Source organism: Falco punctatus (assembly GCF_963210335.1).
Source record: "Falco punctatus genome assembly, chromosome: 6".
NCBI lineage: Eukaryota > Metazoa > Chordata > Aves > Falconiformes > Falconidae > Falco > Falco punctatus.
In genome coordinates, this window is record NC_137585.1 from 17,237,091 (window position 1) to 17,263,695 (window position 26,605).

General features: G+C 45.0%; 1 protein-coding gene across 3 annotated transcripts in view; it reads left to right on the forward strand.

Annotated features, from left to right (window-relative positions):
* The window catches only part of ITPR2 (inositol 1,4,5-trisphosphate receptor type 2), a 269,466-nt gene extending 246,085 nt beyond the window's left edge, over positions 1-23,381 (forward strand). For all 3 annotated transcript variants that reach the window (XM_080392861.1, XM_080392862.1, XM_080392863.1), the window contains 2 exons: positions 18,293-18,454; positions 19,696-23,381. In XM_080392861.1, coding sequence (XP_080248987.1) covers positions 18,293-18,454; positions 19,696-19,782 — 249 coding nt within the window. In that variant the 3' untranslated portion in view covers positions 19,783-23,381. The remainder of the gene's footprint in view (positions 1-18,292; positions 18,455-19,695) is intronic.
* The last annotated feature ends 3,224 nt before the right edge of the window (positions 23,382-26,605 follow it).

Here is a 26,605-nt window from a genome sequence, read left to right on the forward strand (position 1 = left end):
GGACAAGGTGGAAGGAGATTTTGTATTTCAGGTGATACAGAATATGGCTGAAACAAACTCCATGAATCATACTCCTGGAAAAGCTGTCTTGACCCTACTAGGTTTTATTATGATTAGGTATGTCTTTTATGGCTGCCTCTGTAGCTTTAGTGGATCAAACCTAAATTCTGTGTTTGCACAGCTGGATTACTTAGGGAGAATTTCTACCCGAATCCAATCTTCAAGGCTTAGCTCCATCTTTAAATACACGTAGGTCAAAATTTTGGAGTATGCCGCAGTAACTTCTTTAATGGAAAGTAGAGTTTAACTTCAAGTATCATTCTCACTACTCCTACAACTGTAGTTGGGACCCAATTATTATTTGTACTTGTCAGCTACTGTCTGGCAAAGTATTGCAAAAAGTAATATTGGAATCATTATCAGTATTCACTAAGCACAGGGAAAGCATCTGCAAATTCTTATACTCTCTTTTCTCCATTTCTCCTTCTCCAGAAGGACCATTGGGTCCTTCTCTATCAGGAACCAAAAATATGACTTTCTATATTATGACTCAGGTTTTTTAATGCATCATTTGTCCAGCAAACGGTGAAGTAGCTGGTTTGAAGGCTTGCTAATAGCACAACTGTAAAAAAAACCCAGGAATATGATGGATTTCTTGTTTTGGCATATTATGGGAATATGTATGGGAAAGGATGGGTGCTAAAATGGACGGAATTATTTACACATCTAACTTCACTTTCCCAGTTTTCCAGTTCAAGAAGGGGAGAGAAACTTGTAGGTGATGTTGTACACACCCCTCACTCAAAACCAATAGTTTTGCAGGTTTCCAAGTTCACTTGTATTTCTGTTCCAGGGGTGGCTTGTTTTAAGGTGTTCCCATTATCTTGTATGTCTCTGGCCTCAAAAGACCCTGGGGCAGAGGATTTCTTTTGCTTTCTTCCTCTGGACTGTGGATGTCAGCTGCAAGCTCTTCATGTTGCCTGTGATTTTGATTTTCCCAGCAGCTCTGTTACTTGCTCCAGTGCTTAGCATACTGCTCTGAGCAGTGACAAAAGTAATCAGTAGCTGTCCAGCTTTCATAAAGTAAGGTATTATTTTTTTCTTTTCAGAAAAAAGCACCAGGCATAAAGTGTATTGTAAAACAACATACAGTTTATACACCTCTGGCTTTTCAGACAGTTACTTTATGGAGACATTGGTGGGAATAAAGCACTTCAGATCTTCCAATGATGCCCATTCTTCTTGCACACTATCTTACATCAGTTATCAGGTGAAATATTAATGAATATTAAATCAGAGCAGTAGGTTTTATTATTTTGTTTGTTATCCCGGCCTCCTTTATGAAGTCAGACAGGTATCACACAATATCCAAAAAGACAGAAACTTTGAAGAGCTGGCTACATGCTTTGCATTTGCACTGAGAACCCGCATGAATGATTCTCCTATTGAATTTTTATTCCTGCAGAAAAAAACTTCTTATCTAACCCATCTGACTAAAAATACCATCCCTAGCAAACCCAGGGAGATGCACATAACTTGTATTACATCCATACAGCATACTTTGAATGTTCCTTGGGTCCGTTTATCAGAGGAGACAGTTTAATGTGGTAACTGAAACAATGCAGGTTAACATCCAAATTTTTAGACTTCTTTTTTCAGAGGTGTAATTTGTACATGCAGATTTCACCTAAGCTTTGGTAACTGTAAATAGATAAATGAGGGCAAAAAAATGTAGATGATCAGTAACTCAATTTTTAGCAGCAACACAGAGAGGTATGAATTAGCCTATGATTTGTGCTTCCATTCATTTACAAAAATAAAAGGCTATTGGCATAGTAATGAAAGTAATTATTTTGCCCATTGGAAGAATGAAAGACTTTAACAAATGAAGCCCTAAAACTTGTGTTCTCGCATGCCCTGTCCACAGTTCTTAGCAAGTTTCATAATGGATTTTACCAGCATTAGTGCTACCTGTCATAACTACATAATTACAGCACCTAATTATATTATTACTTATTTACTCTAATTATGTAATTGGATGTAATTGGTGCAATTACATAACTCCTCAATCAGCTGAAAACTGCTCTAAAACTAGCCAGGGTTCATAAGAGTAAAGGATACTGTCATGCGTTAGACCATCTCCCTAAAGCAAGGCAATCTTCGGTGGGAAATCAAAGGTTCTGTTCTTCTGCCATTGCGGTCATTGGGACCGTGGCATTTATACTGTCATAGTATCTTAAAAGTATTCCTTTCATCTTGTTTCGTTGGTAGATGTATGCCTCCTGAAAGGCAGATTCCTAATCTTAAGTTTAGTCTCTCTTCAGGCTACTCAGGATCCCAACACCTCCCCTGAAATGAACAGCAAAATTCCCATCAACATTGTAAAAATGAAGCAGAAGAAACAGGTTGAACAACACCAGCTGGAAACTGAACAGCGATCTTATCCAGTTCTTTTAAAGAGCACTTTTATGTCACAGTAATGACCTGTCATTGGTAATGTGACAAAATATGTTAACTACTTCATTATCCATGTTTCGGTGTCAGCTTTTTTTCATTATTTTTTGTTTTAAATTATTAAATGAAAGAAGTACTTACCAAATATTATGGCCATTTCCATGTCGTGAGAAAAACTGCATTCCCCATTTTGAAAAATTCTAGGGTTTGGGGGGTGGTTTAAATACTGAAGTTTGGAAATTGGTCTGAATTCAGCACTCCTTCGAGCTGATGCTGTTGTCTCTCTTCCTCCTGCCTCTAGCCTCATGTTTTTGCCTTCTTTTTCTGTTAGATACCCAGAAGTGGGTATTAAATTCAAAAGCAGCACTGGGAATAACGCCAAATGAGCCATTGAGAAGTCTCACAATAGTTGTCATTCTACCCATGCTGTGTGCTGGGCAGCGCAAGCCCTTTTCCCTCAGCATCCTCCTCTCTCCTGCCTCGCTGCTCTGCATTTTGCTGTGCTCCCACCTTGGGAGTGGAGGTGTGATGTGAGCTGTGGCAGCACATAGCTGCTTCCCGGGTTCAGGTCTCAGCACCAATGCTGCGAGGTCCTAGCCAGAGTCACTCCACGAGACCGTGACTCCCCAGTCTAGCAGCAGGGACAAGGCACAAGCTCCCTCCTGGAGCCAGAATTGCTTGTGTACAGTCCCTGGCACACCCGTGTGTGGCCTGTAAAGGGATTTTTTTCATTTTAGCCAACCTCAGCAGAAGTAGCTGACTGTCAAAACAGCAAAAGCGGGAGCCAAGCAGAGCCTGGCAGCTGCGGGTCGAGAGCCTGGCTGCCCGTCCTTTCACACCTTGGGGTGGTGAGAGGTTGTCTCAGGATTAGTTAGCAAATGTAAAGTCATTTTCACTGATGCCAAGTCCTGGTGCGCACACCCCACCTGGTGCCCAGCGTATTCAGTGGCCATCCCTGAGCAAACCATGTGGAGGTTCTAGAGGAGGCAGGTCCAAAGGAAATACAGACAGGCGAGGTGGAGACAGTGAAAAAGTGCTGTACGGAAAGGGGAAGAGCATGCCGACAGCAGGCGGGTGAGGAGGAGCGGGATTTGTGGAACAAGCTGTTCTTTACTGCTGTCGATTTTTGTCAAAGAATGTAATAAAATAATATGTACTGAGGGCTCTTGACCTCATCTCTTAAAATATAACTTTGGAGAAGAAGAAAAGTTCTGACATCCAGGATTTTTCTGTTCTGTTGTCTGTTGTCTTTCTGAATTTTGGAGGCAAAAATTTTCCCTGCTAATTTTTACCTCTAGTCTATAGATACTGTTATTACATCCAAGGATCACTAGATTCTGTACAGGTAGAGAGAATGACCTAAACCAAAGAAATGTCAATCCAAGGTAACATGAATGCCGCAGAAGGGGCATTTAGGTTGTCGGGAAGACACTCCACGTGTTTTTCACATGCACTCTGGTGATTCATCCTAGACAATTTAAGAATTTTCCTCCCCCAGATGTCCACCATACCCTTCTGTTGCAATTAACCACAACAATAGCGGGGGGGGGGGGGGGGAGGACAAACAATGTGTTTGTTCGCTCCTGAGCTTCTGCAGTTTGCAGCCCAGAGTACTAATGTGAAAATTGATGGCCGCTGAAGTCATGCCAGTCTGAACTGCACCGGTTGAGGAGAAGAAACAGTACTGATTCTGCTGCCTCTCTGTAGGTAGGATATTATCGGCAGGGAGAAATGGTACACAGCTAATAGGGGTGACCCCTCCAGCTGCTACAGCTAAATCTGCCAGGGATGGTGAGCTGCAGTTCTTAAACTGGCTCATTATAAATAAACTATTTTTAAGGCTTCTTCATTATCATAAATTCTAGTTCAACATGAAGTTTCTGATCTGGCAACTCACAGACTTGAAAATGCTTACAGGACTTGTGCACACAAATGCTCTGCTGGAGTGGCGCATGGAGTTTATAACTTTTGGGAGGCTAATAATGCTCCCATTGTTAGGACTGATTTAGTTTACTTTTTAGAACTGGCCTTCCTCCAAATACTAGCAGATGTTATCAAAGCAAAACTTGCAAGGCTGAAATGTATGTACATATCATTAAGCTATGCAACTTTTTCTTAATTACTTTTAAAAGACTGATATGATGCATGTCATATTATGAGTAATTACTTACCATGGCAGTAATACCAAGAGCACAAAAGCCGGCTGCTAAATAAGATTTGAGGTTTCTTTGACAGGCTAATTTCCTAGGAAATACAACGTCGGTTTTGTCTGCAGTTGGGCTTTCATAAAATAAGCAATTAAAGAAATATGCCTAAATAGATGATTTACTGCTCCCATTTTTTGTGCTCAGAACAGAAGAGCAAGCGAGAGCACATCTCTCTGCATCCTTCCACATGGATGCAGGCCCGGTGGGGTGTTCAGTGCTTTGGTTTAGGTGGACCAGGTCCCAGAGAAGGTCCTTTTTCTGCATCAAGGCCTGCCTCAGATTCACAGAGGACCTCAGAGCTGTTGAGCGGTGATACCAAGTCACTAAAATAGGGCTGGAATTGTGCTTTGTGTAGGTTCAACCACTGGTCCCTCTCCCCTCATATACTCAAGTGTTATCCAATTTTACATTTACAGAATGTATTGAGGCATGGTCGTTCTTCCTGGTGCTAGGTATTGAGTTGTTTTTCTATTGTTGCTTTTCCTGTTGTTCAAAGATAACGTTTATTTCTGTAGGTAGACCATTGTTATTTTTGCTTCTCTGTACAATTTTGCATCTACATTATTCTCTTACAGAAGTGCTGTACACTTTCCTCTCCACTTCATAAAATATGCAATTACAGTAACGTGCCTAATTAGCTGATTTCCTGCTCATTTGTGTGTTGCTCAAAGCATGAAAAGTTGGCGTCACGTGAGGACTTCGCAACTTTGCACAGAGCTCCTATTCTACAAGAGAGCTGAGCATCTTGTTTTCTACTTCAGGGGCTCTGCATCTTCCAGAAATGGGCTCTTTGGTCTGCCATAAATAACGTACTTGGCCTGCTTGGCTAGGTGATGTGTGAGGTATGGGTAAATACAGGGAAAGGTGTACTTCATTTGGTACCTCACTGTAAAAGCTTGAGTTTTTAGTGGCTTTAAGTTTATATGCATTCTTTCCAGACAGGCAGAATTAATTATCTTGTTGCTGTTTCAATGGGGAACCATGGACCTGATCCTGCCTTAGAAATGATGCCATTAGCTGGAGTGGGAGAAAGCTTGATACTGACAGCAGGTGCTGCAGCACAGGCAGATCTGCCGTGTGTAGTGAGGGTATGGTGATAACCTTCATCCTCCTAGCTGACTCAGTGAGGGCATGGCGATGCCATTGCACAGTGCCCTTGTCCCTGCTGCTTCCGTGCTCAGCCTCTCGCATCCTTGCTAACTCCTAACAGGGACAGGTCCCAGCACTAACACAACCCTGTCTTTTTTCCTCTTTCCTTTGGAATCACTTCTGAATACAAAGCTGTAATATAATTGGAAGTTACAGGGGGGAGCCTAAAACTCCCTAAAAGTATATTCATTGAGATTTGGGGTGTTTTTTCCCCCTGAGGTCAGAATCAGTGGTTTGATACTGCCCCGCACTAGGCTTTTTGGACCCTGTGGCATTGCAGCTCAGTTGTAAGCTTAGGTTGATTTCCTGTGTATTGGAAAGATTTGGCCAGTTGTCTGTTGACCATTATTTAGGCTTTGAAGACTGATTTTGCTATAAAGATGGATTCTGCCTTGATGATACAGCGTAGTCACTGCCTCCTTGTCCTCCTTCCAACTTCATTTCATTCAATTTGCAAATTAAAATAAATGAGCCGAGTTGTGTTTCTGTTTGTCTGCTGCTGGCCTTAAAAACTCGAGGAGGGGTCTGGACATGAGGCTGTGTTCCTTGAAACTTGCACATCCCCACGAACATGGAGTGGAGGTGTTCCAGCTGGAGCACCCTCAAGCTGAGCAGTGCTGCTGGCAGGACACGGGCTGCGGTTCCCTGCTGGAATCCACTCCCGCCTTGACCTGCCAGAGACTAGAGCTGTTAACTTTCCAGGCAGCTTGCAAAAGCCATCTTTTATCCCTTTGTTAAAGAAGCATGTGGCCTGAGATGGATCTGTGTGTGGGCAGACCTTTATTCTGTGATTTCAAATGATGGAAGGGCTCTCCAAGGCACTGGATAGGCACCTACTGTCGTGCTTAAAATCCTGGCAGAAACAGAGCCTGGATTCTCCTGGGACTGGCCATGTATGGCTTTGCCTAATGAAAACTGAACCTTAACTGTAGTCACAGATAAGAAGTTCAACCCCAGAGGAACAATGTAATGAGCAGATCCCAAAGCGTGTAAACAGAATTCATTTGATTTTGCAGTATGGGAGAAGCAACAAACACAAAACACTTCAATGTTGTTTGAGAATATTATTGCAACATTTGAAAACAATTATTGTTCTTTGTATTACAGTGGTGCTAAACTTGTGGCTTCTTGAATGGGAAAGGACTGCAAAATTGTCCACAGCCAAGGGAGATAACCGCAGATGCTGAGGAAAGGAAGGACTACAGGTTTGCCTGAAGGTGTAAAGGCAATTAGTAAAAGAACAGGGAGATGAGTTTTGGGTTGTTGCCTTACCAGGAAAACCATGTAACATAAATAAGCATAACTTTGGTTGGTCTCAAAACACAGCGGTGAGATTCTGCAAGAAGTAAAACTGGGAAAGGCTAGAAAAAATGTAGTCCTGCTTCTAAGTTCTCACAGTTCAGAGGCAGCTAGATTTGAGGCAGTTGGATACAACATTACTCTTAGCTTGTTTTACAAGGTGTTATAGATATGATGAAGTAACTTGTTTTCTGTATCTGTCACGGGAAGAAAAATCCAGCAGCCTGTATTACTCTGCATGGGTAAGTTTCTGAATTTGTATAACTTGGGTTTCATTGTGCCATTTATCTTTTGGGATCAGATTTATGAGATTTGTGTCAGGTTTTTCTATTTGGTTGCAAAGCTAGTTCACAGAATCTCCTCTCTTTTTAATGTGGTGGATCTGTGTATGATAAAAAGCTAAGATTGCATCATCTTTAATAAAAGAGAAGATACATAGCCTGAAGAAATCAGATTAGTTGTAGAGAAAGAAATCAATCAGGTTGGCAAATTGTATCTGTGGGACAAAGTGCAAAATGTTTGTTTCATACAGTATTTATTGAACAAATTTGTTGAGAAGATGGTTAAAAATGCTCTACAGGAAAAAAAAAAAAGGGAACCATTTTGTTCAATTTAAATGACATTGATGTATTTTTTACATCATGAAATCTTGCAGTACTACCAACAACAATCCCTGATAAAGTACTTTACACAATTGCCTCACAGGGCATTTTGAGATAAAAGTATATATCGGAGATTGTAAATTGGCTGCATCCAATTTATATATAATGGAACCCACTACAGCCATCCTACGAAATTCAATAGATCAGGAATCACATTACAGTTCTGTGAGTTGGGGTAGTAGGAGCTTTAAAGAGTCTCCAAAACAAACAGGCAACTTTAAATCATATTTAATGAACCCTGTGTATTTTATACACATGTGATTAAAATGTTTTGTCTCTGTTTTTCATTTTGCTGGGTGCTGCTGAAGGAAAATTGTAACTCTGGATTTGTAACTCCATGTTTGTGAAACCGATCATCTGCTTGTTCTCAAGAGAAAATGTATTTTAATTGAACAGAGCAAACCATATTTAAATGCTGGGCTGAAAAAAAACAAAGAAAAAGCAAAAGCAGATCTGTACAGAGGATCCATTTCAGTGTTTTTAGCGATGTGAGCAAATGCACTAAATGAAAGTGTAGTATAGGCAGGTAAAGGTTCACAAAGTACCATTGTGGTTTTTTCTTTTATTGATCTATGCCTGCAGCCTCTCAAAACAGTGTACGGTAGACGCAAACCTGAACAAATAGATGTTTCACCCTGAGGGCCTGGTTTTGCTGTTTCCGCCTGTTTCCCAAAGGGAATAAAAGTGCTCTGTGCTTCCTAGGAGGCAGGTGGCACCTGGTGGGATCTGCTGCTCACCCATCCGCAGCCAGACCTGCCAAGGGGCCTCTCCTCAGCCGTCATGTCTGCCAGGTAGGGAGCTGTGCTGGCCGTGCAGAGGAATGTGCAAAAAAACATGGGCAAGCATTTGAAGAGAGCAAGCGGTTTGAGAGCAGGTTGATAGCATTCAGGCCGTTGCTTGGTGTTGTTTTGTCAAGAGGCACTTCAAAGAGAAACCTAGGTCTTTGTCCTCTCCTCTGACTGATAATCAAGTATGTGCGTTTATGCACAGGTATGGTATGTGCATGATCACACCACTGCTTAAAAACCAGTTCTGTATAGCCCATTGGTGATAGGTAATATATATGTATAAAAAAAAAAAAAAGTGGTGTTCTTTAAATTGTCCTTTCATACTGCACCATGTGCAAAATACATCAGAGTCAAAATGGGCCCAAAGCAGGAACATTCAGATCAGGATTCAAAATGCCTCAACTCTGGCAGTATCCGAAACCAGAACAATCGTGCTGCAATCAGCGAAGCTCTGCCTGTGTAAAACTGAGAACAAGGTCAAGTCCTGAGCCTCTGAAAAACGAGTCTCCAGCTGAGTCTTTGTATTTTCCAAAGATTCTGTTACACCAAATTGAAGCTAAAGCTAGGAAATGGACAGTACTTGCAAAATACAAGGTGACAGGACCAGAGAATTAAAGCTAAATGTGAAAAAAACCCATGAATTTCAGCAAGTATATGCCTGAACCCTGTGCTACAAAGGATATGAAGTAGAGGTCATGGTTTGGAGTGTAACCACAGAGTTAGACCCTGATCCACTGGATCACACCAGCAGTTAGATTGACAAAAACGGGTCAAAATTTGTGGTGTCCTTACCAGCGGAATTGTAAGTATGTCTCTAAAGGGGCAGACATCACCTCTGTCCTCAGCAGTGGCATGATACCGTAGGGTATATTTACGTTGCAGTGAGATTAGTGCTGGTGTTTGTCTGGAGTTCAGTATCTGGAGTGCGCCTGCTAGCATGTTTTGCAAAAGAAAATCAATATTGAAAGAAGAATAGGAGAAGGGGAGCTTCAGCACGCTAGTGCAAGCACCGTGGCAGTGTGTGGGTAGGGATGGCAAAGGGCTGGAGAAGCATCGTAATGCTGTTCGCTTTAAACACGGTCAATGGGAAGCAGAAATGCCATTACCGTTCAGGTAGGCATGAGCCAGCCCTCAAACGAACGATGAATTTGCTGAAGTGATGTTGGGGGCAGCAGGGGAAGCAGGAGGAGAAAGAAGATAGAGCTGGAGGCGTTTTGGTGGCGGTGGTGGGGCTGCGCGAGCAGCTCAGCACCTCTTCTGCCCCGGGGCTGCCCTGCGTGGTGTGGCAGTGCCAGGGGCCGCTCGGCGCTGGGGGAGCTGAGCCTGCGGGATTCAATAGCAGCACCGTGGTGAGCTGTGAGGGCAGAGACGGAGAGCTGCCAGGTTCCTCTGCACAGAGGCTGCCATTGCGTTACGCTGCGCTCCCCCCACCGAGACAGCTGGAACTAAACCAGAGCCTCCCATGCTGCCACTAAAAGGTTCTTTTTTTAAGGACATGTGCACTTAATGTCAGAATATTGAAACCATACCCACGTGAATAAAGTTACTAAAGCCAGTGATTCATTGCAGTTTCAAATCTCTATCTAGCCACAGTAAATTTCTGCTCAGTAGTGACAGTCTGTGTCCACATGCAGGCTATGATTTACAGTTCTGCGTTTTGTATCAACAACATCTGTTTAACAAAAGAAAAAAAATTAAGCCAAGAACATCTATTTTCTAATCTCTGTACCAGATGTTGTTTCATTATGCACAAGATCCAGGGATTATATCAGAAATAATTTAATTATTTTAAATGAATAATCTGAAGTGTTTTTCCTAAAGTATGTCCCGTAACCACTAACAACATAAAAACAAAGGAATGTGGAAAAATAAACTCATGTTTTGCACAGATCTATAATTATATCTGTTTTAAGGGCACAAATATTAAGCACCAAATCCTGGCTTCAGATGGTAGCGTTGGGATTCTTGAAGATTTGCAGAGAAGCATATCAGTTCCCAGGGTTATGACAGAGATAAGGTGGCAGGGAGCAATTGAAACAGCAGAAATCAACAGTTGAGAAATGGACGTGTGCTGCGGGGAAGACGGGACAAGCAAACGCGGCTTTGAGGAGAGTGGTGCTGGGGTGGGACACAGCGCACAGAACTTGTGCCGTGCAACTCTGGTGTGCCCAGCCAGCGGCAGTCCTTGCACGCCTGCAGACCCCTGGGTTCCCACCTGGAGGGTGGCTGGAAGAGCACCGGTGACGGAGCTGCTTAGTTCCATTTCTGCTCTCCACCTTCTAGGGCAAAGCCGCTGGGGGCTGAAGCAGGGTGGCTTCCCTCGCCGTGCCCGCTGTGCGCTGCCTGGTGCAACCCGGGTTCCGTGGCCTTTTTCACTCTAAAGGGTGCACTGCTGATTCATGTACTTAACCATTTGCGTATGGGTTTGCCCACAACGCTGGTGTGAAATCATGTTCAAACTTACAGTCGTGACCATAGAAAATTATTTTCAAGATCATTTCCATCTCTCGGAGGTAAATACCAAGTCCCTTAGGTGTGTTTGATAAGCAGAAATTTTGGGGTCCTGGCAAAAGCAGGATCCTTTACAGAGTTTCAAGCTGAAGTATCATAACTACTACATACAGCATCAGGGAAAAAATCTTTGCAATTTGGGGTTTATTACCATTCCTCGCCATAATTTTTGCAGGGATATCACAAACAGGAATGCTGATACTGAAACACAGAGACGTTTATAACTGACTGGTCCAGATACCAGTCTTGAAGACCTCACAATTATTCAGAATTACAGTGATAGATTCTGTTGCAGCCCTCAGAAACATTCAGGCAAGTTAAATGAAAGTAAATGCCTCAATGATGCTGTTAAAAGCAGACGGTGGGGCTGTGTTATGGTTCCAACCTTCTTTCAGGGGGAAACAGATTTCTGTATTTTACCATGAGCTGTGGAAGCTGTAGCATGTTTCAATCCAGTATAGACTCAGCCAGACCTATTATTTTTCTTGTTGCATAAAGATTTATCTCTAATTGCCAAGGTTTATTTTTATTTTCCTTGAATTACTGTTGTGGATGCATATAGATGCATAACAATTCCTAATTTCCCTCCCTATATTCTTGTACAGCACAGATTGCTTATCAAATACAGTCTTAACATTAAAGTGTCAGAAAGGATTTGCAGAAAGCTATTTGGGTTTGTAGTTTAGGATGAACGTTTATCAAATTGTGGATTAGCTGAATCATGCACTGAACCAAATTATTATTGTCTGTGACTAAATCACAAAGTGGTTATTGCCCTGTGTCATCTAAAGCACAATATATTTTAAATCTTTAAAATCCCTTTTTAAGGTGGCTATAGGAGCTACGTAACGACAGACTTTTAGGACCAGACTCTGTCCCCAGGCAGAAAAATAATGGCTTTCAAAAGGTCATTTGGACTGATGACTCTCCGCTTATATGGGCAACAGATCTGAGAAGGGAATGGATGGTCTTATTTACATTTCAGACATACAAAATAATTTCTCAGTAAATAGATCTTTTGTACCCAGCACTAAAGTATTTATTCAAGGTGCTGGCTCAAAAAAGGAGAGTGAACAGCCTGTTCATTCCTGCACCTGGAAGGACACGGGCTGCCTGCCGAGGAGTAGCAGTGCCGATGGTTTGTTTGCCTTCGTGCTGAGGCACGGGTCCTGGGGCAGAATGGAGTCACAGGGGGTGAAGCTGGGCCATGCGTCCCCGCAGTGCCAATCCTCATGGCCATGGGGTGACTGACGGTGACTCTTCTCAACACCAGTTTTCCTGCCCTGATGAGCACTTGAGATGCGTAGCCTCCCTAAAGCCGTAGGAGGCTTTTTCTGGGCTGCTGTGGTGGTGGTTGTTCATCGTGTGCCACCGAACACGTTGCAGGGTGCGATACAACAAACAGCCCAGCGCAGCACACTGCATTTCTGGTAGCTAACTGTCATGGGGACGTCCATGCTCCTCTTCTCCACCCTTCAGGGACCATCTCGCTGAGAGGCAAAGAGGGCTTTAAGCGTACCTGTTTTTTCAGCCTTGCTATTAGGTAACACATAAACCCTCCTGACGGCTGTCTCACTCACCCCGCTGAGTCACCAAGGAGCGAACGATCTGGACCAGAAGCCGCGGAGGCCCGTCCCCTGCTCGGATGCGTGCAGCTGGGGAGGTCACAACCCTGAAGGACTCATGAGCAGTCATCACTGCTTTTCTTTTTGAATAGATAGGAGGGAAGTCCTGAAATGGCTTGTTTTCGTGTTGCAACAAGGGGTCACGGGGTAGAAAGGGCTAAGAGTCACTGCATTAGAGTCTGCTGGAGAAATGAAAGTCTGGTACAGCTGGCAGTGGCGTGGCACTCTGAGCCCGTGGCAGTGGCACTGGCAGAAAGCATGCATTAGGCTGCCTTTGCTCCGCTACTTCATCCCCCTTGTCCCACTCTTTGACCTATTTTCTCTCCTTGTTATCTAGTAATCTATTTTTTAAAGGCTCAGCCCAGCCTTTCCTGCTGGTTGCAGCTGATCCATCTCGCTGCTAGCCTGTGAAACCAGCACCTCCTAAAGAAACGTCCCTCTGCCAATTACTCCGGAGGCATGGATTCAGCTCAGCGTGAGAGCTCGATTGAAGCCAGTTGGCTGTGCCAACAGGACAGGGGTGGCTCGAGAGAGGCTTCATACAAAGTATAGAAACTCTGAAGAAGTTTCTTCAGTCTTTCCTCCGTGAGTGCTCAAGCGGAGCTAGCAAAGTCAGGAAAATGGCAGTGTTTTCCCAAATGTTTTTCCCTCCCCCTGGAAAGCCCGAAGAAGGGAAGGCGAAGGTTGCATAGAGAACTCCAGGAGGCGAACACGGTCTTTTGCTCTGAGCATGGCTCTCCGAGAAGAAGGGTTTGGGGTTTCTCAGAAAACGCGAGTAGCAGATCCTCTAAGCCCTGTGATTTCTCAGGCATGTGCCCTCGCCGTCGGCATCTCGCAGCTACATGTACCCTGGGTACCCTGCGGAGAGATGTTCACCCCGGCCGAGCTGCGATTCCGGCTGGAGTCCTGCCAGCCCAGGGGGGAGGACAGAGAGAGCGAACATGCTGGATCACCACATGAAATGTCTGCTCTACTCGTGTGCAGTCTCTTTGGCCCACAGCCTTTTGGCTAGCCCCACCTGCCTTTTTTCCTTTTTTTTTTTTTCTTTTCCCCGTCCCAGCTGAACTGACAAGAGAGGAGGCTGCAGCTCCTTTCTGTCCCTGCAGCCTTCCTGTCTGGCTGACTCTCTGCCCTGGACACAGATGTATACTTAAATATGAATTCTGCAAGGCACACGTTACGCTTGTGGAGGGAGTGTGGAGTGGGAAGATGCTGTGATCCGTAGGTGGGCTGCTGCGGTTGGGCTGCGAGTAGCTGCTATCCTGTGCAAGAATGAAGTAACAGCAACAATATACTGTGTTCAGCCCCCGTTGTTTAGAAAGAAGATTTCAGTACATTTTCACAATTAATTCTGTGTCCAGGCAGCTGCTTTGTTTTAAAGTGCCTCATCCACATACCTCACGCTTTGTGAGCTCATTTGTGCTGGAGTTATGTCACCTCGCGCTAACCTGGTGGCTGTTGATTGAGTCCTGTGACAGCTGTTTGCAGAGGTTTGCCCTGCTCCCTGCCAGCAGCCTACCTCCCTCGTCCAAACTGCCGCTCGCTTCCAGACGGGGTTCACAATGTCTGAGTGAATGCTGTCCTAGGCAAAATGGTTGGATTTCTAAGATGAATAGCTAAGGCACGACAGATCACACGCTGCAAAATCTCATCCCCATGCCAGCCAAACAAGGCGAAGCGCTGGAGCGCACCTGCAGCGTAGAGGAGGCATCTTATGGCTTTAACATGTGTTAGTTGGTCAAGGTGAACCCTGGACCCAGCCCATAAACATTTAAGTCCCAGAACAAATGTTTGGGGTTGTACAAACATGTTAACTACCTCCAGTTAATTGGCAAGCAATTACCTTGAAATAAAAATAGCTTTCCCGTAGCTGAGCAGTCACAGAGTGCGTGTTCCCCCATGAACACTTATAGATCACTGAAATTTTCAGCAGAGGAGCCTTGTCCAATTTGCCTTCTGGATCCTGGCAAGTTCATGATCAAAAGGCTTTTGTCCACAGCAGCAACTTCTGTTTGTTTGTGGTATAGACTCAGCAAACAGGGCTGTGTGCCAGAGCTAATTTTCATGCTGCTCTTTAATAAAGTTCTGCAGTTCTTAATGCAATGAAAAAATAAGATAATATTGACTGGCAAAAGCGTGCAGTTCAGCAAGGGAATATACCTGCTGCGTGCACTATAATGGAGCTATTGCTGAACGCTAGATACATATTTTAAAGTTACAGACAGGTTGGCAGGCTAGAATGCGTTTCCTACCGACCTACTGAATTTTGAATCCTTCTGATACACAGCGGGACTGGATTTCATTAGATCTATACGCCGTTGAGAACCAAGAAGCAAAGCCCTGCCTGCACCCAGCACAGCATTTGGGACTGCCAAGTGAGAGACCTGCGGTCAGCTGTTTGACCTGTTGCTCTCTGCCGCCAGGAAAAGCTATAGAAATCAGTTGCATCTTTTCATGAGGTCTCTGGTCCATGCAAACCCACCAGCTTCTCTTAGAACTTGGATCAAGTCCTTGCTTGATCCTCCACAACATGTTGGCAAAAATGCCCAGATCTTCTCAGTTTGTAACTAAACCACAGCTGGGTTTCTTTCTTGGGGGAGATTATCATAGCATTGCTGGGAAGGCAAAGCTGGGCACATGCAAATGAGTGGTGTCTGTCATTGAGTTCCCATGACTCTGGGACTCGTGGTGGCCAAGATGACCTGGCACATGGTTCCAGCTGAAGAGCTACCATCAGCACCACAGCGTCGTGTGGCAAGGGGAGGGGTACTGTGTGCTCTGTCCCTGTCGTCACCTGCTCCTGGTCATCTCTTTTCCCAGGAAGTATAATGTGCTGAGGAGGAGGGAAGCAGGTGACACTGGCATCCTCAAAAGAGGCAATCCCATTGAACTGGGATGTCTGGCATCCTCATAGATTTGTGTGGTGTTCCTCTGGATGCTGCAGTGCGGTGGAGGGTCAGTCCACAAAAATCTTTCCAAGGCAGCCGGCAGTCTCTGCCTTGCGTCCTGGAGGAGCGAGGGAGTGGCAGATGGAAAACAAAACTAGCAAAGTGCATTTCACAATCCTGGCAGCAGTACTCGGCAAACACAAGAACCATAATGATGGAGTCTCAGATTGCTCTCCCTGTGCAGCCTGGCTTTAGAAACTTTGGCGTGATGGTGAGCGTTGCCAAAAAGGACTTCTGGCTCCTCAGCTGGCTCCTATGGCCATGCAGCCTTGCATTCGGTATCTTCAGGTGCTTCAAGCAAGAGAAGCTGTAATGGGTGCAGATACCAGAGCTTTCCAGGAAACATTCAGACACAAGTGCTGCTCTGTTCGCTGTGGCTCCTTTGAATTAACTTTCTGTGCCTGTAGTGGCAGACAGATTTGCTGGCAAACATTTTGCAAAAAAAAGGCATTGATCCAGAAAGGCACTGTGCACAAACTAAGCTTAGTATAAATGAGTACACCTGTGCTTAACGCTAGGCACGTGATGAATGCTCAGCTAGATCCTAGCCAAAATAAATTCAAAATAAATATCGGAGCGTACTCGTGGAAAATGAATGCTGGTCTTGTAAGCAGAAGTGCATGCAGCAGAAATAGGAGTCTACTGCTCTGCGTGTCAGCTGGGGATATCCAGCAGCGAGGGTCACGTGCGCTCCTTTCAAGCTCACCAGCAGAGCTGGTGAAAACAGGTTTTGATTTGAATGAGTTATGACCCATTGAAAATGGCATCATGCGTAACCACAGTAAATTGTCATAATGAGATCACGAGGCTCAGAAAGTGGGCAGCAAGGAAAGAGGCCTCATTCCACCAGTGTACACGGCTGACAGCCCTGGGCTGCAAAATGCAGCGGAGGGGCACAGTCTTATTCCCTGAACATCTTGTCAGTTTAGCGACAGGTCCAGAGGTTGCACAGCCGGACAAAAGCTCATGCGAAGTTTTGAGTTAAAAAGGAGGAAACAAGCCAAAATTCTTATGGCTTTGTGTTTAGTCTTATCCAGAGGGGACTAGCCTAATGCAAATAGTGGAAAAACATGAATAGCTTAAGTGCTTCCATGCTTACTGAGGGTTAGCTTGGTTGTTTCTAAACCAGGTTGCTGTAGGAGGGGAGGGTTTGGTGCTCGGGACGGAGCACTACATAGCTGAAAGCAGCTCTCCCTGGCAGCATGATAAAGCTGTATTCACTTGGTGCATCCCTGGGCTTACAGCTCTGCCAGGTCATGTGTGGACCCTGCTCAGATATGGCTGCCCTGGGCTGGAAATAACTGCAGAATCATTGCTGGCTCTTCTGTTTTCATGGTGAGGCAAAGTCTGCAACTACAATAAGTCCGATGCACTTAAAACTTAAAACTTAAAAAAAAAAAGCAAAAAAGAAAAAAAAAAAAAACCAAAAACAAATACCGAGCCCAGACAACATAAGTAGCTCTTGCCTGCCAGGAGTCTTGTAAGTGGACTTCTGGAAAGAACTCCTTTTCTTTCCTCCTTTTTGATACAGTGCTATTTGTGTGGGGCCATTCACAGCACAAGAGACTAGAAGAAACACACATCAACTCATTCCATTTCTCTTCTAAAGTCATCGAGTGCACTTGTCCGTAGAGGCCCACTGAAAAACACCATGCATATGATCTAACCACATCCTCCCACTCTCCCCAAGGTGGAGGACAAAGGTGCACCGCCAGCTACCGGACCTGTTTCCTTTGTCTTGTGCCGTAAGGCAAACCGGGTTGCTTGCCACATGGTTGCCACTCCTCCTGGGTTTGCACCCTTGAGTCTCCTCTGTCTGTCACACTTTGCACCCAGGTATCCGTGCCCCTGAGCCATGGAGGCAGCTCAGGCTCATGCTGATACACAACACCTTCCTGACTCATATGATCTATTTACAGTATTTTTATTATGATTAATTTCATAGCCTGAGGCCATTAATAGAGAAACACCCAATTCAGTGCTATTCCGTGCAGTGCTTGGTGCTTAGCAGGTAGCCCTTGTCTTGCGTTTACCTGATGTATACGATCGGAATAGCATGCTGAAGCCTAAGCCATTCCCAGGATCCCAGTTCTACTGCTGTGGGCAGCTAAATTCAAGGTCCCTCTGCTCTTGCAGTAGTCACGGTTCAGGCCAGTCTGGAGAGGACTCTGGCTTGTCTTGTTTTCCTGATGTTGGCTCGCTGACATTGCTGCAAGGACAGTCAAAATAGATGGAGGCCAGCCAAGCTGAAGAGACAGTGGGGAAATGTGTCCCTGCATTCACTTAAAGCGAAGCATGGGAAGCACCCAGGCTTTCCTGGTGCTAGTGTGCCAGAGGAGTCTTCTCAGAGCTGGCCCAGTGGGTGTTTCTGCGTACCAGAGCCACGGGTGAATGTGCCAGCTGCCCACGCTGCCAGACAGGTGCAGCTGTTGGGAACAAAGATTTTCAACTTGGTGCCTTCTTTGTAGCTAAGGAGAAGCAAGAATAAAAATCTTTGTGTAAACCACTTCCTGAATTTATTACTTCTTAAGCTCACTTGCTGTGTATCATCCACCGAGTAGAATTCCCAAGTTTTCATTCTCTAGTCTCAGCTTAGTAGCGCTACAGAAACCCCTACTAACATTACTGATTTTTCTAATACCCGTGTAGGAGAAGAATTTGGACTGGTTTCCTCGGATGAGAGCCATGTCCCTGGTTAGCAACGAAGGTGACAGTGAGCAAAACGAAATCAGGAACCTGCAGGAGAGGCTGGAGTCAACCATGAGCCTTGTAAAACAGCTTTCCAGTCAGCTTGCTGAGCTCAAGGAACAGGTAAGTGCCCTGCAGTGGGTAGCAGCGTGAGCACGTGCGGGTGAATGCGCTGGCTTTTGTCAGGTCACGGTCAGGACAGTGTTACAAAAGAGACTTTTGTCTTAGAGAGGTTTTATCTTTCCCTCCAGTAAGCTTTCTGAGTGGATACACTGATACGGGTTTGGAATGAAATTGTCCTTTATTAGTAACAGCAGAGAATGGGTAAGGAGAAAAGCCAGGGGGGAATTCATTATGAAATCCTCCTCCCTGTGAGTGCGAGGACAGAGGGAAAACCGCAGAAGCGATGACAGGCTTTGCATATGCAGGTACTGCATAACCCGGCAATAAAAAAGGTGTCACATCAGAAATAGCTGCGTACTGATGAGAACTGGTAGAAAAGCCTTCTGAATCCAACACTTGGATCTTTTCCCCCTGGATTTTCCCCCCCAGTAAGAATCTCAACAGTGCTGTTGTGAAAACAATCTGCCCAGCCTGTTGCTTTGCTTTTGTCACCCTTGTCTTTGTGCCCCTCTCACGGCTCCCTCTGCTCTCCTGTATGGAGCACAAGCTGCTGCCCTCCCTTAAAGCCCTGCTCCTGCCTAAATTATGTTTTCTCTCGCTTCAGGTTCAAAAGGCCAGCGCCTTTTTTGCTAAAGATGCTGGTCACCTCTGGTTTGCTCATGACAGTTTCAGAAAAGCATCTTTGTGTTTTCTTTATGGGAAGCACTTCAGTGGCATCAACAGTTATTTAATTATCCCCCTTCAAATCTCTCCTTAAAACTTTTTTCCCTGTGAAAAACTCAACAAAGGTTTAGGCTGGATGTGCTGAGACCGTTGCTTATTGTGCTTACCCACACTGTCCTGGCGGGGGTTTTTCATCCCCCTCTAGCTCAATCTGTTCTCTCCTGGCTTAAATTTAAACCCTCTGTGGATCGGACAGTCTTTTAATTCTGTGATTGTACAGCACCAAGTGCAAATGCTGACCCTCTGCAGGGCTACACAACATGATATCAGCACAAGTAATGCACTGTAAAACCTGCCAGTGGATAAGAATAATGTACAATTGAGAATAAAATGTCCATACTTTGCAGGGAACAGATCTCCCACTTCAAAGGCATCTCTTACTTGTAATTTTCAATGCTGAAGAAAAGAATTCCACTCCCTGTTGTTTTGCTTATATGTATCTTGCTCTGTGACTGCTAAATAATAGTAAAAAGAAAAAAAATAATCTCAACTTGTCTCTCTCTGCTTTTCCACCTTAGATGACAGAACAAAGGAAGAATAAGCAGAGGCTGGGCTTTCTTGGATCAAACACACCCCATGTGAATCATCACATGCCACCACCCTGATACCACGGGGAGAAGCCGTGACTAGCCTTTCATCAGTATTCCTGCTTTATTATAGAATAAAAAACTGAGATTGAGAGGAGTGAACAGTGCCTATTGTTACAAAGTTAAAAACAACCAAGTGCCAAGATGTTAAGTGGTTTAGCTCTGGGAACAATTTGTAGCTGTTTTTCATGGTTGAAAGGGACCACAACCTAGAATGCAAGAGATACAAGGGAGCTCGTTTGTATTCATTCATGGGGCCGACTCAGCTGCATTTGGGCTCTGACACTCGCCAGCTTCGGTGGGAGCTGCCGCATGCGATGGAGGTCGGGGCAGCGTTTGGCCGCGTCCTTAGAGCTGCCTTCAGGCTTCTCGCTAAAGCGCTGGGATAACCAAGATGAGCAGAAGAAGGAGAAACGTTTATTAACGCAAATACAGCAGCCTGGTTCAGAATCAACAGAAGTGGGTTCTGGCTTATTTACCGAATAGCAACATTAGTCATATTTGCTTGGCATTTACTATTTTTTAATTACCGTAAATAGGTCAGTTGGGTAAGCAGTAATGTTGCTTCAAGTAACTTCTACTAGGAGGGAAAGGGGAGAAACCTCAAAAAAATGGAGAAAAAAAGAGAAAAAGAGAAGGAAAAGAACAGAAAAAGAGTTGCAAAGAGAAACATTAACGCTTTTGAATTTTAGCTGTCACCATGCAATTTTTTATTTATAACATGGAGCACAATGGATCTACAGCTGTGGGAATGTTATGCACATAACACTGACAACATAACTGGAAGTGATTTCTTTCTCCTGGCTTCAGATGTTCTCGATTAATGTGGCCATGAGATTTCACATACTGAGGAGTTAAACTGTGTTTTAAATTCAAGTTCCAATGAGGGATTAAGGAAAAAAAAAAAATCATACCTGTAGTTTGAAGCATGTATGGGATTTTATTTTTCTGAAAAAGCTTAGAAATGCCTTTCTCTATGGAGCTGTAATGATGTCATTACCTTCCATAAACTCGTCTTCAGCAAGAGTCGACTTGAGTCAGTAAGCACCGTATTCTGCCAGGGATCTTCCGAGCTAAGGGTCATGCATGGGCTTATGCCTTTGCCTGCCCTTCCCGCTTCCAGGGGCTTGCAGGACTGGCCTGGCTGGTGGGAGACGGGGGGCAGTGGCAGAGACGCTCCCTCCAGCTCCGGGCTCCGCAGCCGAGTCAGCTGTACAGGTTTCTGCTGTGTCCTGTATTTCTTGGCATGGCTTTAAAGGAAAAGTTACAGGGTTTCCACAGAGCCCAAGAGGGCTCTTCTCTCCTTTAGGAGAAGATTTTTAAGGCACAAATGGGAGTTGTGGTCCCACTTCACTTTCATTTTCAGTGGATTTTGGTTACCTAATTGTACTTGTTGCATTTGAAAATGCACCTCTGTTACATGGAGTCACTTTTTAAACCAAAATATTTTTACAATTATTTTCCCCTTGTAACATTTCCGTTTTATTATAAAAGCCATTTTGATCAAAGGTTAAAATCTTACTGGCTCCTCTATTTCTGGTTTCTGCCTGAAGAAATGCTTTTCTCTTATTTAAGGCACAATTCAAACTAACAAACCTAGAGTAAAGGGAAGGAAGGGGCATTTCACTCTCTTCATTCCAAATTCATACCTGTTCTTGGAAGCCGTCTCTTTTTTTGTGCCAGTGGGGTGGCTGGATAAAAATAATATACTTTAGGGTCTGATTCTTCTACCATTAAAACATTTCCCATTGGCTTCAATTGCGTCCTTCGAAAATACTGTGTGGAAAGCAGGGATTTGACTATTCTGTTGACTTTCCTTTAGTCTAGAGAGCATCCTGGTTGTGAGAGGTGATGGTCATTTCCAGCTGTAGGGTCTGTTTTTCCTGTAAGAAATTCTCAGTTCTCCCAAATCCAGCCAGTGCTCAGCCCCCATGTGCTAAGGTGAAGAGCAAGTGGTGGTTACCAGAAATGGCACAAGGCCAATGAAAGCAAGCGGTGGGATGCAACATTTTCTACAGCTTCTCTGCTGGTGGGCTCACAGCCTTGCTGCTGCCAGACATCAGCTGCTTCCCAGGCAGAGGGAGTGCATGGAGGCAACAGGAGCTGGGTTCATCTGGTTGATGCTGTGTGTTTGCTTCTGAGGCTGGAGTAACCTTTCCCACTCCAAAGACCAGACAACAGTCTGGTCTTTGGAGAGCAGAGCAGATGTGGCTGTGGCATGGGGAGCTGATGGTAGGAAAGCTGCTAAGTTGAAGCAGAATACAGAAAAGCAGTTGTTTTCAATGAACAGCTGAGATATTTTAGGAATAAAGCTTGGAGTGTGCCTTTCCTTCATGCTTACTGTGTATGAGGTCTCAATGCTACTGGTCCAGCATCGCTGTGGTGGTGAAAACCCCTTCCGTAAGCCTCATCTGTCAGTGAGGATGGGGCTTCACGTACCCGTTAGTGTTCAGCACCAAGAGACTCGCAGTGAATCGACTCCAGGAGTTTGCATTAGCCACGTGCTGTGCCGTAACCAGCCGCCGGTGTAAGATAAAGCCAGATTTGCCTCTGACTAGGCGTACTGTACATCGCAAAGCCAGAGGAGTCGCACGCAAACGTAAAGTCAGCAGTAAGCTGGTAGAAAATCAGACCCTGCAGCTGTATTAATTCAAATTAGTTTATGCAGTTCATCAGATCTAGTCACAGCTTCTGTTTCAACAGCAATTTCCTCTTCCTCACATATGTGGTTATTAGAGGCATAAAGCACAGTTTAATGATAAGATAAATTAAACGATCGTTATTTATTGGAGGGTGGGCAGTAAGCTAATACTGGAAGCGGTTGGCACTTTTCTTGTTTACACTCAGAAAAAGCAGCTGAACCGCTGCACATCAAGGGAGGTTTCTGCTGTTGGAGCTGGAAAAACTTGAGGCTCGATGCATGTGTGCCCCGAGCTCAGGCCTGCAGTTGCATGCTGCTGGTGCTCTCTCTTGTCTCACACCCCAAACAACATACCCGAGGCTCAAGAGCCCAAATACTGCTCTTCAGAAGCGGGAGCTACAACATCAAAAGCAAAGAGCTAACAGATGCCGATTAGCCTTTGCCACAGTGCCTTTCTGCTATTGATAGCTTCCAAGAGACCTCCATAATCAATAACAGTAGGTGATGCTACTTGCACAGATTGTAAATATATTTCACTGAGCATTTTGACATTTTTGCTGATTCTGTCAAAACTTAGGCCCTGCCCTGATCTCATCTGTGTGAGCAGTCTGTACGCTCACACGTGGTAACTTAAAAACATAAGACTTCCTACATGAATAATAGTTGCAGGGCCAGAGCCCAGACCTTAAAGATTGTGAAATATCCCCATCAATGAGTTTATAACAAAAATGATTGGTTTATACATATATTTATATGTATATCTTTGTTTAATGCAGCTGGTGTATCTTCTTCTTAGGCAAGGATCATTTACCTTACCTATTTATATGAAATGATTGCAAAGAAGTTGAAACATCTAAGAGCTTTTAATGCCTCAGAGGGATTTATAATTATAAACTCCTTGACAGTTAAAATCTACTTAAGTAAATATGTCCATGCTGCTGAATGTAACTTTTAATAAAGTGTGTCATTTTATACATGCCTGTCTCACTTATTCTTGGTGTTAAGGTGTGGGGAAACGTGTGTTGCTGAACTGAAGACCATTGGGAAACCCGGGCTGGTTGTCTTGCATGAGGGACCAGGCTGTGGGTGTGCGTCCATTTGTTCTGAGCAACAAAGCAGATGGCATCGGTACAGTCCTGAATGGATGGAGGCTGAATCCACAAACGAAAGCGAGGATTTGTTTTATTTTAGACATAGATTGTTCCATTCAGGAGAATGGGTCACATTGCCACCGTTCCTGAAGGCTGGGCTTAATTTGCTCAAGTGCTTTTTGTTTAGTCCGTAACTGGCAGGCCAGGGGCAGCCCTGGTGGAAGGCGGGCAGGCGCAGGGATGGCGAAGGATGTGTCACCGATGAGGGGGGGACAGGCTCAAGGCGAACAGCCTCGGGGTTTTCTGCCGGTGCCTGAGGCACATTAGCTCGGCGCCAGGGGAAGCTCTCACTGCCTCCTTGGGTCTGGCATGAGGAGTCAACAGCTCACTGCAAGGCCTTGAGCGTTCTGAGAGCATCACGTATTGCAGTCAGCAGGACTGAGGTGACATCCCCGTGTCTCCGTGTCCCTCTGGGGAGCACAGGGCAGTCCCAGCAGGGCTGTCAGCCAACCGTGCTTGCGAGCAGCAGAGAGCATGTGGTGCGCACGCCTGTGCACATGCCTGTGCATGGGATCTGTGGCTGCACCAGGCCGTGGCCTTCCAGGACAGAACTGCTGGTGGCACGTAGGAGCCTCTCACTGCCCGTCACGTGTTCCCGGTGCCACCCCAAGAATTTAATTTTGGAAACCCAGCCCTCAAATGACACAAATGCAGAGGTTAAAGGCTTGAAGGCTTGATGTGACTTCTCTTAATAGCGTGTGGGCTTTTGTGTACGTGTGTGGGTATCGTGTGCTTCCCCCCGCCCCCCCCCCCCCCCCCCGCTTTTTTTTCCCCCCTTTTTTTCATGTTTTCAGTGTAGCTCCTTCAAGCAGCATGGAGAGAGAGAGAGAGAGAGAGAGACTGGGTGTTTTCCCCTCTCTTCTAGGTGACAGGATCGAGGAAGACAAACAGCCCAAAGGCACCGTCTCTCTAAACTGAGACAACCTGGGCTGAGGAAATCTGTGGTCTTGTGCAAAAAGGAAGAGCCCTACAAACCTGTGACAGGAGAACTATGACATACAAGTGCTTTTTTGTTTCCCAGCTGTGTTTATTACAGAAAGTCAATATTTATGAGGAAAAGAATGAGGCCTTTTCTGAGTGAGAAAAAGCCTGCTAATTAATTAATAAGAAAAAAACTATTAAATAGAGCATGCTGTTGCTTCTGTGCGCTTGTATACCAACCTGCTGAGGTTTTGAGTAGAATTAACTTTCTTTTCTGTTCTCTGGTATGATTTTAAGGTTAAATAGCAAGGAGCTTGTTGCTACTACGCTTCTTAGGTTGTTCCGCAAAAAGAATGTCGTAAGAGAAAGTGGGGTTTCATACAGTAAACTTTCAACCTAAGATTACAGTTATCTTTAAAAACAAAAAGCCCCCCAGACCAGAATTAATCTCCTAAGCCCAAATGGGAACAGTTTTACATACAGAACTGAGTACCTAATGCTGAGGCTTCTTGTTTTTAAAATGTTTTCCCCAAAGGTACATTTTCATTCAAAAGGCGTTTCAGGGAGCAAACGTCTCCCTCGGCATCAGCCACGCAGACGTCAGCAAGCTCACGCCGGTGTGGCCTATGAGCAAATTCAGCTCCTCTGGTTCCACCGTCACTGCTGCTGTGACAAAAGCATCTGCAGGCGAGGATGTTTTCTTTGGAAAGAGCATGCCTGTTTTCTGGGGAGGGCTGCCAAGTTTATTTTTAAGTGCAGAAAACTGAGATTTAAGGCTGCTAACCTCTCCGCTGTCCTGGGATGCCCGCAGGAGCAACCAGCAGTGTGATTCCTGTTTGCAGGCACCTGTACTGAACGTGCCATATTTGCACAGAATCAACCCAAACGACTCAAAAGAAACTTGAGCTCCAGGGATTTTAAATGTGGAGTAGTGTATTGCTATCATCAGTTCACACTTGCCCGCTCTATTTATATGCTGTGCTTTTTTGGTCTGAAGCAGGAAGCTGCAAGGCACAAGACTAACAGCCTTTATAACTTTGCTAGTTCAATGTGTTTCTCTTGCTGCGAACAGCCAAATTACCCTTTTTGTTTTGTAAAATAGGTTTTTACTCCGTGACACCCATCTCTCTCCACATCTCCACCTTCCCCTGCTGCCGCTCAGGTAAGGTGAGACCTGGGCACATCCAGAGCCACAGGTTGTTAACTGAGAAGCCAAACCCCTAAGACAAATCTGTAGGAGCGTGGTCAAACTGGCAGTGTCTTGTCCTTATGACTTTAATAACCCTGTTTAAATGTCGTAGATCGCGTTGTCAGCTAACACATTTAGTATCTGACTTGGTACAAGCAGGAATATTTTTTAACAGCCCTTCTTGTGGTAAGTTATTGCACAATCTTCAACCCCTTGGCTGGAGTTTGAAGCCATCTATAGCCTGTTAAACAAACTGCAGAGATGCCAAAGCTGATGTGAAGAGATGAACAGCTTCTGTTCCAAATTTTAACCTAATCTGCTGCAAGAAAACTGTGCCCCAGTGACGGGAGCCAGCTGAGATCCATTGCCTGAGCCAGGCTGAGCCCCAGCCCTGCAGTGCCTTGCAGTAGACAAGGGCATCGTTGCAGCCGTGGCATTGCCTTGGGAAGCAGGGAGCAGGGCTGTTGCGGCAGCCGGTGGCGGAGAAGCCACATGGCCTTTGCTGAGGCAACGCTCACACCCATGTGCAAGGCTGTGGGGTCAACGGAGGCATTGCTTTAGGTGGGCCCTGTCACCCACCCACCCCACCCCCCACTCAAAACCCTGCAATTTCATCCAGATGGCAAGAGCGGTGTGGGGATCCAGTAACAGCCCAAAGGCTCCAAATCCCTTTATAAAATATTCCCTTCTGGCCCTCAAAGTCTGTAACACGCTCTATAGGCTTTGTTCCCAATACACTGAGTTGCCACGTAAACCACGGACTCTGGCATGTCATCACCATTTTGTGTAATGGCCTTCAACCGTGGTACGTCAACCTGAGTTTCACAATCCTTTCCTAAGAGAGTTTGCTCTCTTACCAAAGATACAAGGGAATATTCACTTGCCTTTTCCTCCCTGCCCCGTCAGCATTACGGCATGAACCATCCAAGGAACCGTGTT